The 14,631-nt window shown below is 54.4% G+C and overlaps 1 protein-coding gene across 5 annotated transcripts in view; it reads right to left on the bottom strand.

The window, feature by feature from the left end:
• The window catches only part of IFT140 (intraflagellar transport 140), a 76,973-nt gene that overhangs the window by 33,504 nt on the left and 28,838 nt on the right, over positions 1-14,631 (bottom strand). For all 5 annotated transcript variants that reach the window (XR_005836150.1, XM_040635561.1, XM_040635563.1 and 2 more), the window contains 6 exons: positions 12,745-12,872; positions 9,562-9,679; positions 7,345-7,475; positions 5,894-6,062; positions 4,135-4,266; positions 1,429-1,616 (listed from right to left, as the gene is read on the bottom strand). Coding sequence is in view for 4 of the 5 variants with exons in the window: in XM_040635561.1 (XP_040491495.1) it covers positions 1,429-1,616; positions 4,135-4,266; positions 5,894-6,062; positions 7,345-7,475; positions 9,562-9,679; positions 12,745-12,872 (866 nt within the window). In the remaining variant the exon portion in view is untranslated. The remainder of the gene's footprint in view (positions 1-1,428; positions 1,617-4,134; positions 4,267-5,893; positions 6,063-7,344; positions 7,476-9,561; positions 9,680-12,744; positions 12,873-14,631) is intronic.

Raw genomic sequence — 14,631 nt, 5'->3', positions numbered from 1 at the left:
GTCCACAAAGGACTCCCCAATGACCCCAAATCACATGCTAAAAATAGGCTTTTTAAAAAAACAGTGAAATATTTAAGATAATACGACTTCACAGTATTACATACACGATTTTGTAAGGGTCCATGGAAGTACTCAAGTTGACCCTGTGGGTGATCACGGTCTGTGACTGTGTTTATATTCAATGGAAAGTGACCAGAGGAAGGCTGGACTGTGCCATCCAGACGCCGGTTCACCTCCCAAACCAAGAGCCCTCTTGTCCACAGCCACAGCCAGTGTGCAAAAGGCTCCTCCATCAAAAACAAGGTTTGGCCTCACTGTTCAAGAAATAAGACAAGGGACAAGGGCTCGTGTGCTATTTTGAAAGGTGCTTCTATGTTACAGACACCTTCGCTGCCCACAAGGGGGCGTTCCGTGGCGGGGCAGGAGGGTGTCTCTTCCAGGCGACTTAATTTTTTCATCTTTTTTTCCCATTTTAGTTTCACTCTGCAGTGATTTTTCTATCCTTTGGAGATTAAAATCTGTCAAATGCTCTTGAGAAGAACTGCTGACTTCTCTCAGGAATGGAGGGGAGGCTGCTTGAAGACAGCTCTTGAGTAAGGGGCACCTGGGCAGCGCAGTCAGCTGAGCTCCAACTCTTGGTTTCGGCTCAAGTCATGATCTCCAGGGTCCTGGGACTGGACCCGTGTGGGGCTGCACACTCAGTGGAGAGTCGGCTTCCCGCCGCCCCCTTCCACACACGTGCGTGCTCTCTCCCTCTAAAATAAATAAATAGGGGCACCTGAGTGGCTCAGTCCCTTAAGCGTCTGCCTTCGGCTCAGGTCATGATCTCAGGGTCCTGGGATCGAGCCCTGCATCAGGCTCCATGCTCAGCGGGGAGCCTGCTTCTCCCTCTGCACCTCCCCCTACTTGTTGTCTCTCTCTTAAATAAATAACACCTTTAAAAAAAATAAATCTTTAAAAAAAATTTCTTTTAGAAGAAAATTTCTTTTAGAGCAAGGTTAATTGCATTGTCACCGTACTGTTTCGAGTGTTTGTTATTCAAACCTTCCTGTTTAGCAGCAATTATTCCCAGAGGAACAGGTATTACAAATATCGAGCAACTGCAGAACTTTCGACCAGGAAGAATACAGAACACAAGCAGCAGCCCAAGAGACCAGGAGCCCCTCAGAGGACAGCCAGGCTCACCTGCTCCATGCGCCCTACCCTGCTGCCATAACACACCGGCTCTGTGACAGAAAGCGCCAGGGGTGTCCTGGTGTCCCCAAGTGCGGCGGCATTCCCGTGGGTGACAAACCATGAAATACACCATGACATCATCACAGAAGAGTTACTGACTCTCAGAACCTCACTTAGAAGGGGAGAGACACCTAAACAAGGCCCCCAGAGCCGTGCACTTCCCTGTGGCGCATCAGGGAGCAGAGTCCTCACCTTTTGATGAGTTTGATAGATTTGAAAGCTTCATCCATGTCTCCGACGGTGACGAAGAAGCTGAAGTGAAGCATGGCGTCCCGAGTGGGTTTATCGCAGTCCTCCAGCCCAACGAAGTCTCGTAGGGGTCTCCTGCCCACGCACGGGCACCCTGAGCCCACCTGGTCTTCTCCGTCTGCTTCTCCTGGCTGAACGACAAAGGCCACCATTGGTTGTCAGCTCCCAGAAAGTCTCAGGCCTTGAGAGCTGTGTCAGTGTCGGGTCTGTCTGCAGGCAGGCGAGGACGCCCAGCAACAGACCTGCCGAACGCAGCGCAAGTCTGTGGGCGTCTGAGGTCCCCGGAGCTGCTCACTAAAGCCACCTTCTCAACAGTTCTGAAATGACTATGCAGACGCCCATCTCCCAGGTCTGTTCTGCAGCCTAGAAAGAAGTATTACGACCCACACGGACTCTCAAGCTGGCACGAAGTCTTAAAATTAAGTGATGGCAATATGATTTCAGGTAGATTTTCCAAAACAGTAACTTGGATTAGTAGTGTGCCAGAGGAGGAGGGACCCTCCACTCTGCAGCCTGTGGTCAGAAGCACAGGACTGGGGATTGGAACCTGGGGTGAGGGCGGGGGGGGGGGTCAGGTGGGGCTGAGCCCCTAATCTGTGGGACCCGACGCTGTCTCTGGGTGGACGGTGTCAGGACTGAGTTGGTCATGTCGAGCACAGAGCTGTAGACAAAGTGTCAAGTAACTACGCTGTACACCTGAAGCTAATACAACATCAGACGTCAACTGCACTTCAGTGTAAAAAAAAAAAAAAAATTGAGTTGAATTGTCAGGCACCCAGATGATACCTGAGTGACAGCTGAGACCTGCGTGGTGCTGTGGGGGAACCCCTCGCCACGGTGGAATAGGGCCCAGGAATCCCGACCTCATCCCCGCTGCTGCTGCGTGACCCCTGCCTCTCTCTTCCTAGCAGCCCCCAACGCACTGCTCCCTCTGCCATTCATCTGCCATCCCCAACTTTAGGGGGCACATGACCTGGGCCTTGAAACACGGGTAGGGTTTGTCAGACCCAGGCATGGATGGCCAAGACCCTTCCATGCACAGAGCAGAGCATAAGCAAAGGACCCAGGGCAGTCCACCGTCTAGGTGGCTTGAATTTAGGGCTCGCCGAGGAGCACAGGCTGGGTCATGTCAGGAGGAGGCTGAATGCTGCAGAGCCTGCACTGAGTGGGAACGTCCAGAAAATGTGTGCACAGACCACAGGCAGAGGCCTGACTTTCATCAGGTCAGTTGTGTTGTGAATCTGATGCTGGGTTCCAATCAGAAGCTGGCCCACTGTGGTCACGCTTCGGAATTCTCACACAAACAGGAGAGCCTGTGGGTCACCTGCCACGTGCACTCGCTGCTGCCCTCGATTTGGAGGCTCATCTCTGTTCTGAGAGGAGGACACTGAGCTGGGACCTTGGGGGGTCAGACTCGCATCCACACCCTCAGGTGTGCAGGTGGGGAACCTCTGGACACTGTGCCGAGGGCCCTGAATACAGGTCAGTAATCTGAAGGGCAGCTTTTCACCAAACACAATGCTTCACAGCTATTTGTTACAAACACTTCAGAGCTCAAATTAGTTCAGACTTCCTATATTGCCAATCCAGGTGAGCAAACTCCTTCGTGCATCACAAACATCAAGTGACAGGCTGCTCGTGCCACAGTCCCAGCAGGGACGAGGGCTCTCCTGCTCCCACCCGGGGGCTGCCGCGGCATCAGACTCCCCAGAAAGCCTGGTAACCGAGGCACGCCAGCAGGAAGCGTGCGGACAAGTGCAGCTCTGAATACATTACAACAGACCTTGGGAGCACAGCCAAGTCCGGGGGACAGATGCTGAGTGGGGAGTGGCACTCACAGCTGTGCTGCACGCACCTCCTTTCTGGGACAAGGAGGAAGGTGGGTGCACGGAGGCAGAAAGGAGAGGGGAAACAGGAGGCCCGTCAGTATACGGAGTAAACCACAGTCCGTGATGGGAAAGTAATGGGGAAACTCCACAGAAAGGACCTTAAACACCGTCACAACTTTTTGAGTTCTCAACTCGAGGAGAAATGAAAATGCCAAGGAGCACTAAGTAAGAATGAGGTCCAGAAGCAGCGTGACGGCACTGACAGTTTAAAATGAGGGAAGGAAGGAAGGCTGTGTGGACAGAGCTGCCGCGGCTCACAGCCTCGCCGCAGGACACTCACAGATGAAGGGGCTGTGGCAACGAGGAGGCCAAGCCCAGCGAAGGCAAAGAACTTACCCAAAAGAACCTAGCTGGGAGTATGCATGCGTGTCCTGCAAACAACCCCGTCTGTCAACACTAAACACACACATGTGCGTGCAACATGCCTCCCGAGAGGCCACATGCCAGCCTGTTCCCAGGGGCCACCTCTGGGGCTGGGACTGTGCAGGGCTGCACCGTCCTTGGCCCCTTAGACCAGGGATCCTGGACTCTCCGTGTCAGTGCCGCTCTGTCTTGATGGCAAAGCCAAGTCCTATGAGTTTCCTGACCCAGAAACCTCTTAACTGCTGGAGTTTCAGGGAACAGATGAGAGCGGATGGCTTGCCTCGCTTAACCAGAGGGGAGGCGTGGCACCCTGGAGGCTCCGGGAAACCCCTGCAGACCCCTGCCCAACAGGGGAGGAGGACCTGCAAACACGGCCCTGTGCTCATCAGGCTCCCACCTTTCTCGTGAAGTAATAATAAGGCACTTCGATCCCCAGAAGATTCTGGTAGGCGGGAGGCCGGGGGAAGCTGTCCTGGAGCAAGAAGCCGTGCTCCTCTGTCACGAAGAAGGAGAGAATCAGCACGTCCGCCTGTGAGAGAGGGAACAGTGCTGTTTCTAGGTCACCAATACCATTTTCTATTTGGCATCTAATTCCCATTTTCATGGTCAGGATGTTTATATACAACAGAGAAAAAAGGATGAATGTGTGAACACAGTCTTACACAGACCCTCCACCTCCCCCTTTTGGAAGGATGCACCTCATGCAGTCTGAAAGCTGCTAGACCCTTCTCACGGACGGATTTTCTTGCAGCAAAAACTAATCTTTCCCATCCCCATTGGTGAATGAAACTAAAGAACTCTTATGTTTCAAAGTCTTTCTGTTCAGTTCCTTGACTCTGATTTAAAAATCAACAATAGCAGAGGGGTGTCTGGGAGGCTCAGTCGGTTGACAGTCCGACTGTTGATTTCGGCTCAGGTCACGATCTCAAGGTCGTGGGATCGAGCCCCGTGTGGGGCTCCACACTCAGTGGGGAGTCTGCTTGAGATTCTCTTTCCCTCTCTCTTCCCCTGCTCGCATGTTCACTCTCTAAAAATAAATAAATCTTTACAATAGTCAACAACAGCAGAAAGATTCTGTTCTCTACTTTCAAGGGAGAAGGGACACAGAGGCGAGAGGCCGGGCACGCTGTCGGGTCCCACTGCGTTTGGCCGGGAGCAGCAGCACCGTCCGCAGCACCTTCTGAATGGGAAGAGCAGGAGGCCGAGGCGGCCAGGGCCCTTCCTCGCTGTGTGACCTCCTGCAATTTCCCATCATCTCACGAGAGCCCTAAAGAGGTACCTCACCAGAGTGCCGGGAAGTGCCTTTCACTGGCGATCAGCAGGTGCCCTCCCCGCTTGCCTGGGGTCATTACCCTCTACCGTGAGAAAACTCTGTGCATGGCTGCTTCTCCGGTTCCAGTCACAGAGATGCCACCTCTGTGCGTTCTAACACTCAGTGTTTCAGAACCAAGAATCAGATTTGCTTCTGGAAGTTTCACGGCATGGACACTGACTGCTGATAATCTTGGGCTCCCCGCTCTCACCACCCTGAGAGGGAACTTCCTTTGGCAAAGAAACAAGTTTGCTAGTGTAGGCGGCCTGGCTGTCCTTGCTGACTTACTGGGAACCCATTACAGATCCCTCCTGGAACAAGGTCATCACAGGGAGGTACAGCCAGACTCTGGGCTTTCCCAGGGAGCTCCAGACGTTCCGACAGCACATGTCTGGAAAGTGTTGGAGTCCTGGGCCCTACTGGGGGTGGCATGCCCTGCAGAGCCGGGGAGTCTGGTGAGGGTGGAGGGCAGGAACCAGGGCAAGGAGGCCAACACAGTGGGATTCAGCCTTGTTGGAGGGAAGAGCGAGAAGTCAGCTGACCCAGGCCCAGGACACGCCCCCACCACGGCTTAGCTTTGTTAACTGTTTCGGTAGTGGGCTCTAACCTGGAGAAAAATACATAGCACTTGGTGTAACAGGAAAACCAAAATAGGACAGTCTGAGTGAGACCAGACAGAGAGGGCTGTACCAACCCGGAAGGGAGACACAGGCCACATATCCTTGAGGCAGCACTCTGCTCCACAGGCACCAACCCCCTCTAACTTTCCCATAAACTGCGTCAGGAGGGTTGTGAACCTGCCGAGCCCCCATGACTAGATAGAAACGCGGCGCGGCCACAGTACCGTGGGGCCTGGGCTGTCCTCGGTGGGCGGCTTCTTGTCCCCAGGCTGCAGCTGGGCTCCCGGCACTTCCCGCACGGCCTCGCACACGAACAGCCTGGGCTCGCTCTGGTCCCAGAAATGGCTCACAGGAATGAGATCCATCAGTCTCTCATCCACAAAGCCATGGCTCCTGAAAGAGAAGGCCCGTCCCGAGTCCTGAGAACCGAGGGGAGCAGCTGTGCTCACAGCCTCTGGAAACGCGTGCCCGGGATCTGGGTCAGCATGAGCGGGCTGCCGGCTTTGGAGCCCCTTCCCACAGCACGCTGCAGCCATCTGACACTGTCAGATGGAAGCAAGCTGGTGACGGAGGCCCGGTGTGGTCTTGTCGGAGCGCGTGTGGCGCTCTGGCTCGGGAGACTCCAGTGAGGGCTCTGCCAGCACAAGCGGGCGGACCTGGTGTCCTGCCAGGACGAGGTGTGCGTTACGGGGCTGATGCGCTGCGGTGCTGCCGGCAGACAAGCTGGGTCTGGAGGCACAGGAAGGCTCAGATCTCAGAGAAAGACAGGTGTCAGAGGGGAGGCTGCGTGCGCACTGTCCCACTGCCACCGCAGAAGTGACAGGCTGGGCTGGATGTGGCTCAGAGGTGGAGGGAAAGCATGAGTCTAAGACACAATTCAAACAAGGAAAATGGGATGAGTCACAGATGAGGGGATTAAGGGAAAGGTCATCTGTAACGTTTCAGACCAGGCGACCAGGGAGAGCGACCACAGTGGACAAGAACAGTCCCTGGGGAATGAGGTTCAGGTGACGGCAAGAAATTCCGGAGACATTTGGAGCCCGAGAAGCAGAGTGAAGCTGGGGAGAAGTGAGGGTGGGGCCACTGGCAGCGGCCAGTTTAAGCCACCAGGGGAAAGAAGGTTCTGGAACAGGATTTGAGCTGGGTAGGGAGGTGGGGGCTGTCACAGAGCAGACAGAGCAGACGCCGGCAAGGCCAGCCGTGGGCTCTGCTGCGGTGCCCTTGGGGCAGGCGCTGGCCGCAGCGTCCACCCTGAGTCCTAAGCAGCACACGCGGCCCTTGGGTGTCACTTCCTGCAGAATCAAACGTGAGCCCTGAGTAGAGCAGGGGGAGCTCTCCCTGCAGGAGAAGGAGCCGCAAACACCGACTCCCTGAAAACCACCATTACTTCTCTAGAAGTGCGACATCGACCACCCGGATGCCCCCCCTTCCCAGGCGCTGATGCATCAGTCACCATGGGGCCCTGGCCACCACTGCTCTTCCAGAAGCCCGGTTCTGCCAGGTAATTCTGGGACCTCAGGGCTCAAATCCATCCCCTGCCCGGGTGTACTGGCTCTCTGGCCTGTTTTGAGCACCGGCAACTACTGGGGTCCCCGAGGCTTGAAAAGCTCAACTCAGCAACTGAGTATCAGTGTCAGTATTTTTTCAATGAAATCCTCCCAAACCACACTCTTACTTCTTGGTCTCTTGCCCATTAAAGGACAATGTCTCCCTCCGATCAATCTGTCCCGTCTTGAAGTCGAGGATGGTCACGGTGTCCATTTCCACGTCATAGAAGCAGATTCTGGAATCAGGGCTGTTGTCCGCCTAGGGGAAGAGAAAATGGAGCTCACGGTACCACCTGGCTGACAGACCATAGATTTGAGAACAAGAATCTGGTGTCCATGACCCGCTGGTCACTCTGGCATTCCTAACGTAGACATCAACTTACTTTCATCCCACTGAGACCACTGCTCAATCACTACTTTATAATTTCCAAGCACTGAAAACAAATTCTAACATGTCGTGAAGGCCCGACTCCAGCTGTCCAGCTGTGGTCAGTGCTGACTTGAGTGATGTCATCTTTGCTGAGGTGGACTGACCGTGGGGACACGGGGGAGTCTGGATCCCAATAAACCAGTTCTCACGCAGGTGACAAAAACAAGAGAAAGGAAACCAGGTTGGCTGCTGGAGCAACAAATGCCAAGAACTCGGGTAGACCGTTCGAGGCCTCACTCTAGGAGACAGAAGAACGCTAAGGCCCTAGGCCTTAGACAGAAGAAGATACCGTAAGCTTAAAAGCAGAAGGATCACAAAATCATCAATAGGTTTGAGTACCTATGAATATGCTTCTAGTCACCACAAACACCTTAGCAAAGGGAAAGACACACAACAGACCGGAGACGCATCAGCAACACCAAAGGCGAGCAGCCTCCTGCCCCAGACCCTCCTTTCCCAAGCACACTCCCCTCCCCCAGGGGAGTGCCGGTAGGGCTGGGGGGACAGCTGATTTTCACCGCAAGGTCCCTTGTGCTCTTGAACTTATTTTTTTTTGTCCTTTTCTCTGAGCATAGGCAAGAATCCCTGATGCAAGGAGACGTGTCCTCGTCCCTCAGTGTCACTGCACATTGGAGAAGCAGGCCTCTGGAGCTGGTTGTCACTATGCCGTCCGCACTCCTGCGGTGCATTCATCCCCAGAGGTGCTCTCCCCCTCTCCCCGCTGCATGCCTGCTTTTGTTCCTGTGCATGCGTGTCCTGGCACTGCCCTCCAGCTGCCTGGATCAGTGACCCAGGACTTCCCTGCATGCAGTGCTTGACCACCCTCCCCATGTCCCGTCTTGGTGCTCAGGCTGGCAGGGCTGCTCTTCTCCTCCCGAGGATCCCTATTCAGCCAGACTTCCTTCTGAGACTCAGGCTTGTCTTTACAGGCCCTCTTGTTGCCCTCAGATGCCTCAAACTCAACACTGGACGCCTCATCATCCCCACAAAGGCTCCTCACCACATTTCCCTTTCCACCTCCACACTGCTGCGGGGGGTAGAACCAGCCCCGGCCTGTCTGTGCCCACACCAGCCAATCCCAACCCTCAGGACGGCTGCGATGGGCACCAAGGGGACTTCCGCACATGCCCCACCACTGAGAAGCAATCTTAGAAAGTTGCTACATTATACTCCTGCCTCGTCTCTGCGCCAACGTTGGCGCCTGTGTGGTGGCCCACTGCCCGTGGCAGCCTTGGCCTCGCCCCTCTGCCACAGACAGCAGACCCTTGGCCAGGCCAGGCTCTGTCACCAGCTCGCACTCTGGGTGTCCCTGCCTGTGCCTCCCTGCTGCACGCTTGTCTGGCGGGTTCACAGCTCCTTGGGAGCCTCCTGACCAGCGGCTCGCCCAGCACCACCCGGCAGTTTGACTCATTCCTAGATGGGTGTCTGTTCATCCACACGGAGGGGCCGGGCTCTCCTGTTTAACCACCGGCCCGTGTCCACCGTGCCCAGAGAAGCGCCTGGCTCACGAAAGGCAACCAGTAACATAGTCACGAATGAACGGCTTCACGAGCAAACACCCACGGGCGGCAGGGCCCACTGTCTGCCGAGGACAGACGTGCCCACGTCAATGCCCTTCAGACCCTGCCCCCAGCTGTCGTCGCAGCCTTTATTTCTCTAAGCCAGAGCTCAGAGGTCCTTGCAAGCCCCTTGTGCCAAGATAGCACAGCTGGCTGACGAAAAGGGACAGAAGCAAGAAGAGGTGCAGAGCCCTGCACAGGAAGGACTGCAGTTTCAGAGGAATTAGGGACCGGGGACACGTGGGGGCTCAGGCCTCGTGGTGGAAGGGGAGGTGGGGCCGCAGAGCTGTGAGCGCAGATGGGCACAGCCCGAGAAGGACGGCGGTCCTGGGAGGGCGCCGCTGACCTCCACCCACCTTGCTGAGGAGGACGCTGATCTTGCTGCCGCTGGCGTTACACCTGAGCGAGGCCATGCCCGCTGTGCCCGGGATCAGCGCGGCCACGTTCTTGTCGTTGCAGTGCACCTTCGCCTCCCTGCAGGGGGACACAAGGGTCTCAGGGCAAAGCACAAGCCCGTCCCTCGGGCATTCACCCTCCCCATATGTGGGCAGCTCGCAGTCCCAGGACCGGCTCTCTGAGTGACTGGAAACTTTCATTCACACAACTTGGGGCTCCTTGAAGGCCCAGCCACGCTCACTCTGGGGGTCTGGACACCCCAGAAGGGCCAGCTCAGAACACAGGGCGAGCTTAAACCTTTAAATTTTTAAAAAAAAGATTTTATTTATTTATTTGACAGAGAGAGACGTGAGACAGGGAACACAAGCAGGGGGAGTGTGAGAGGAAGAAGCAGGCTTCCCGCTGAGCAGGGAGCCTGATGTGGGGCTTAATCCCAGCACCCTGGGATCACGCCCTGAGCCGAAGGCAGACGCTTAACGGCTGAGCCACCCAGACGACCCAAACCTTTAAAATTTTTAAATTGAGGGGCGCCTGGGTGACTCCGTTGGGCAAGCATCTGCCTTTGGCTCAGGTCATGATCCCAGGGTCCTGGGATCGAGGCCCGCGTCAGGCTCCCTGCTCCACGGAGAGCCTGCTTCTCCCCCCACCTCTCCTCCTGCTCGAGCTCTCTCTCTTGTTCTCACTCCCTGTCTCTCAAATAAATAAATGAAATCTCAAAAAAATAATAAAATAAACTTAAATTGAGGTATAATTGACAATAACATCATATTACCTTCAGATATAAACACAATGATCTAAGATTTGTCTGGGTGAATTTTTTTTAAAGATTTTATTTATTATTTATTTGAGAGAGAGACAGCAATAGTGAGAGAGAGCATGAGCGGGGGGAGAGAGCACAAGCAGGGAGGAGAGGGAGAAGCAGGGCTCCTGCCAAGCAGGGGCCCCATGTGGGGCTCAATCCCAGGACCCCGGGATCATGACCTAAGCCAAAGGGAGAAGCTTCACCCAGGCGCCCCTGTCTGGGTGAATATGTAAAGTTCCTAGGTTTACTAAACAAACACGAGTATGTGCCCCTCCCCCTACTCTTCTGACCTAAAAGCGGCTGCTCTGTGCGCAGCTTCTCCCGGTCCTTCCTGACAGAAGGGGCTGTTGTCACAGGGCTGCACCTGCGGAGAAACAAAAGCGCACCGAGGAGCCCCGCCTTAGCTGGTTCTAGCTTGGTGCTCTGAACAGTACTGGGTGGGCAGCGGTGGCTCATCTCGATTGTTCTCACTGAATTCCCACTTCCTCTGTGCTTCCCTCACATCCTCTGTCCCAGGAGCCCCTCCAGGCCCCACGTGACATTTCACGGTCCCATCTCCTTCGGCTCCTCTGGGCTGGGACAGTCTCTCAGACTCCAGGCTCGCGTGCACATCTCCTGTCTCAGTCCTGCAATTTCTCCAAGGAGCCTGGTCCTCCTGACGGAGAATGCTATGGAAACCCGCCTCTGGGCACCGGGCGTGCCTGCTGCCTCTTGGGGCCGCACAGAGCAAGGACACGCATGGGGACTAACTGCTGGACGTACGTGTGTCTCACCCGGCTATGTGTTAAGCTAAACATGACTTCCACTCAACCCATCACCATGCGGCTCCTTCTCGCCTCCTCCCTGCTTCTCCGTCACCTTCTCCCAACGGCGAAGTCCCAGCTCCCAAAACCTGCATTGGCTACTCAGTCCTTCACTTCTGCACACCCGAGCGCCGCCATGGGCCGGTCACCCTGCGCCGTGTGGGGCGGCTCTGTGGACGGCAGGGCAGCACCATATGCGGGCCCCTGGGCAACAGTGTCAACACCCCACTGACCCCCAGAGGGCCCGGGTCAGCACCAGCGCTCCAGGAGGCTGTCCCACACATTTCTAGCATGCCTGCGTTGTTGTTTCACGTTCCGTATGCCAGCCTGGCACCTCTACAAGACTTCTTAATTCGCATGCATCTTGGGCTCGGTTTGTGCTATAAAGCTCTGCAGGCTCTGACAACCACAGGGTCTGTGTCTATCAAGCAGAAAATGTTACCACCTAAGAATTGCCCTATGCTCTATGTGCTCCACTGTCCTCCTGTTTGCTCCCACCCCAGCACACAAAGATTAAGAATTTATGCCAAACGGGCGCCTGGGTGGTCCAGTCGGTTAAGCATCCAACTCTTGATTTCAGCTCAGGCCGTGATCTCAGGGTCCTGGGATGGAGCCCTGCATGGGGCTCCACACTCAACATGGAGTCTGCTTGGGATTCACTCTCTCCCTCACTCTCTGTCCCTCCCCCATTTGCTCTCTCATTCTTTCTCTAATAAATAAATATTTTTTAAAAAGGATTTATGCCAAAACATAAGGCATTACAAAAAATTCAGTGGAGGGCGCCTGGGTGGCTCAGTCAGTTAAGTGTCTGCCTTTGGCTCAGGTCATGATCTCAGGGTCCTGGGATCAAGTCCCACATTGGGCTTCTTGCTCAGTGAGGAGTCTGTTTCTCCCTCTGCCTGCAATCCCCCTGTTTGTGCGCTCTCTTTCTCTAATAAATAGAATCTTGAAAAAAAAATTCAGTAGAATGAAAAAAATTCAGTGGAATGAAACAGGAACATGAAGAGGTTTCCGGCTCCTATCCATTTTCCACACATCATACTGTCTCCCAATTTTCACATGTGCACAGGCATCCATCACTTTAGTGTATGTCCAAGATGCTGTGTTTTTTAGCAAACTGAAGGTCTGTGGGAACCTGCGTTGGGCAAGTCTAGCAGCGCCATTTTCCAGCAGCATTTGCTCATTTGGCATCTGTCACATTTTGTTATTTTTGCATTAGCTCAAATATGTTCATTATTGTTGTATTTGTTATGGTGACCTGTGGTCAGTGCTTACAATGTGCTGAAAGTTCACATGATGGTTGGCACTGTTTAGCAAAAAAGGACTTTTTAATTAAGGCATGGACATTTTCTGGACACAGTGTTACTGTATCTTTAATAGACTGCAGTAGAGCATAAACGTAACTTTTACATGTACCGGGAAACCAAAAATCCATCTGACTCACTTTACTGCGAGAGTTGCTCTACCACTGTGGTCTGAAACCAAACCCACAGTATCTCCAAGGTAGGCCTGTACTTTTATTTAGATAGAAATTGTACCTTCGGGAAAGATCAAAGCTTTTAAAATGAGCCAGGTCTGTCCCCACAACCAGGAAATTTCCACAGACATCAAAGAAGCATGGATTCCCCTCTGCCTCGGAGAACGGTAAGAGCTGTTTCACGGTCCCCTGAGGAAAAGAAAAGAATGAGGATTAAGGAAAGCAGCCTGTGCAGCCTTTCACTTGTTATTGAACATTACTCACAGGTAATCCTGTGCACACTAAGCAGACACTGAGTGTTTCCAATGGCCCAGTGTGCGCCCAGCACCTCCCAGATTCTAACGCTACATGGGGAAGACTCAGGGGTGTCTGGTGCTCACAGCTGGGAATTTCCCAGGATAAGGGCCACAGTGGTGTCTTCTGTTCTATTACTGAAGGGGACTTCTGGTCACTGCCCAAGGGCGGGGCGGGCTGCCAGGACGACCAACCACTGATCAGAGGGCTCAACTTTCAGTCCTACCCTAACCTCCAGGAAGGGGACAGGGCCCCCGTCCCCAGGTTGAATCAATCGCCAAAGGCCAATGACTTCGTCAATCTGACTATGTAATGAAGCTCCATAAAAACCCAAAAGGACTGGGTTCGGAGCGCTTCCAGGTAGCTGACCACCTGGAGGTGTGGGGGGAATGGTGCCCAGAGAGGACTCTGTGCCCTCCCCAGACCTCGCCCTGGGCATCTCCTCGTCTGGCTGTCGATTCGTCTCCTTTACCCACCCTTCAGTAAACCAGTAACACGAGCTGCGCTAGCCAACTGGAAGAGCCCAACGGGGGGGCCCCCTCCACTGTGCAGCCTGTGGTCAGAAGCACAGGACTGGGGACTGGCGTCTGGGGTGGGGGCAGGGCTGAGCCCCTCACCTGTGGGGCTGACGCTGTCCCTGGGTGGACGGTGTCACAACTGAACTCAGTTGTGGGCACCCCGTGGTATCTGAGGAACCCCAGCTGCCAGCATGCTGGAACCGGCTCTGGGAACCTAAAAGACTCCCTCTGTAACCACCTGCCATTCAACTGCTCACCACCCCCCAACCACCGCCTCTTCTTTCCCTCTGCTCTGCCTCTCAGCTGCCCCGCTCCAGGTCTCCAGACCTTACTGCTGGCCCCTCTTAACTGACCTCACTGTTGGCCAGCTCCCCTAGACTTTCCCACTAGACAGACACAAAAGTTATCTTGTAGGAGAAAATAATACAAAACCAAGAAACAAGCCAGAATGCTTGTGACCGTCACTCCGGGCTTCACGACCCCCACTGTCTTCGAGGTGAGGGCCCTCCTGCCACATTTCCCACTGCTTCCATTTCCACCAGCATTAGAACCAGCCCCTTCCTCAGCTCTGGCCTGTAAATGAGCCCCCCATGGGGTGCCCCTCCGTCACTGCCCCAAATGGCATAAGGCACTGGGGTGAGTGGGGCTCCACCTTCTGCCTGGAGAGAAGTCCCGTTAGAGAGCTGGAAGGTACATAGCAGCCGTCTGGTGTCGTCTCAGAGGAGCAACAAAAACCGCAGTTTGTGTGTCTACGTCCTCGAGAGCTCCCCGCGGGGAGAAGGGTCTGGAGAGATGCAGTCCAGGCTTCCAAATCCCAAGTCAGTGTAGGCTGCTGTACACATGCTGGCATTATATCACTAGTTACCAGGGACGCATGTTCCTTTTAGTTAAAAAATTAACAAGAAGACTTAACTCCAGGCCCTCTGTTGTCAGAGACCCACAAGGCCAGGCAACCCAGATCCTTAGTCGCCACCATGTTTCCTAGTATACCTTTCACCTGTTCCCAGCAGGCCATTCTCCCCTTCCCACTATGCCCTTCACCCTTTCCCAGCAGGCTGTTCTTCCTTTCCTAGCATGTCTTTCCTGCTTTCTCAGCACGTTGATAGCCCTGTGAAAATTAATAAAGAAAATCTCCT

This window comes from Ursus maritimus, unplaced genomic scaffold, assembly GCF_017311325.1.
Source record: "Ursus maritimus isolate PB19 unplaced genomic scaffold, ASM1731132v1 scaffold_2, whole genome shotgun sequence".
Lineage (NCBI taxonomy): Eukaryota > Metazoa > Chordata > Mammalia > Carnivora > Ursidae > Ursus > Ursus maritimus.
Note: the sequence above shows the minus strand (reverse complement) of the source record. Positions and strands in the feature narration are given on the sequence as shown.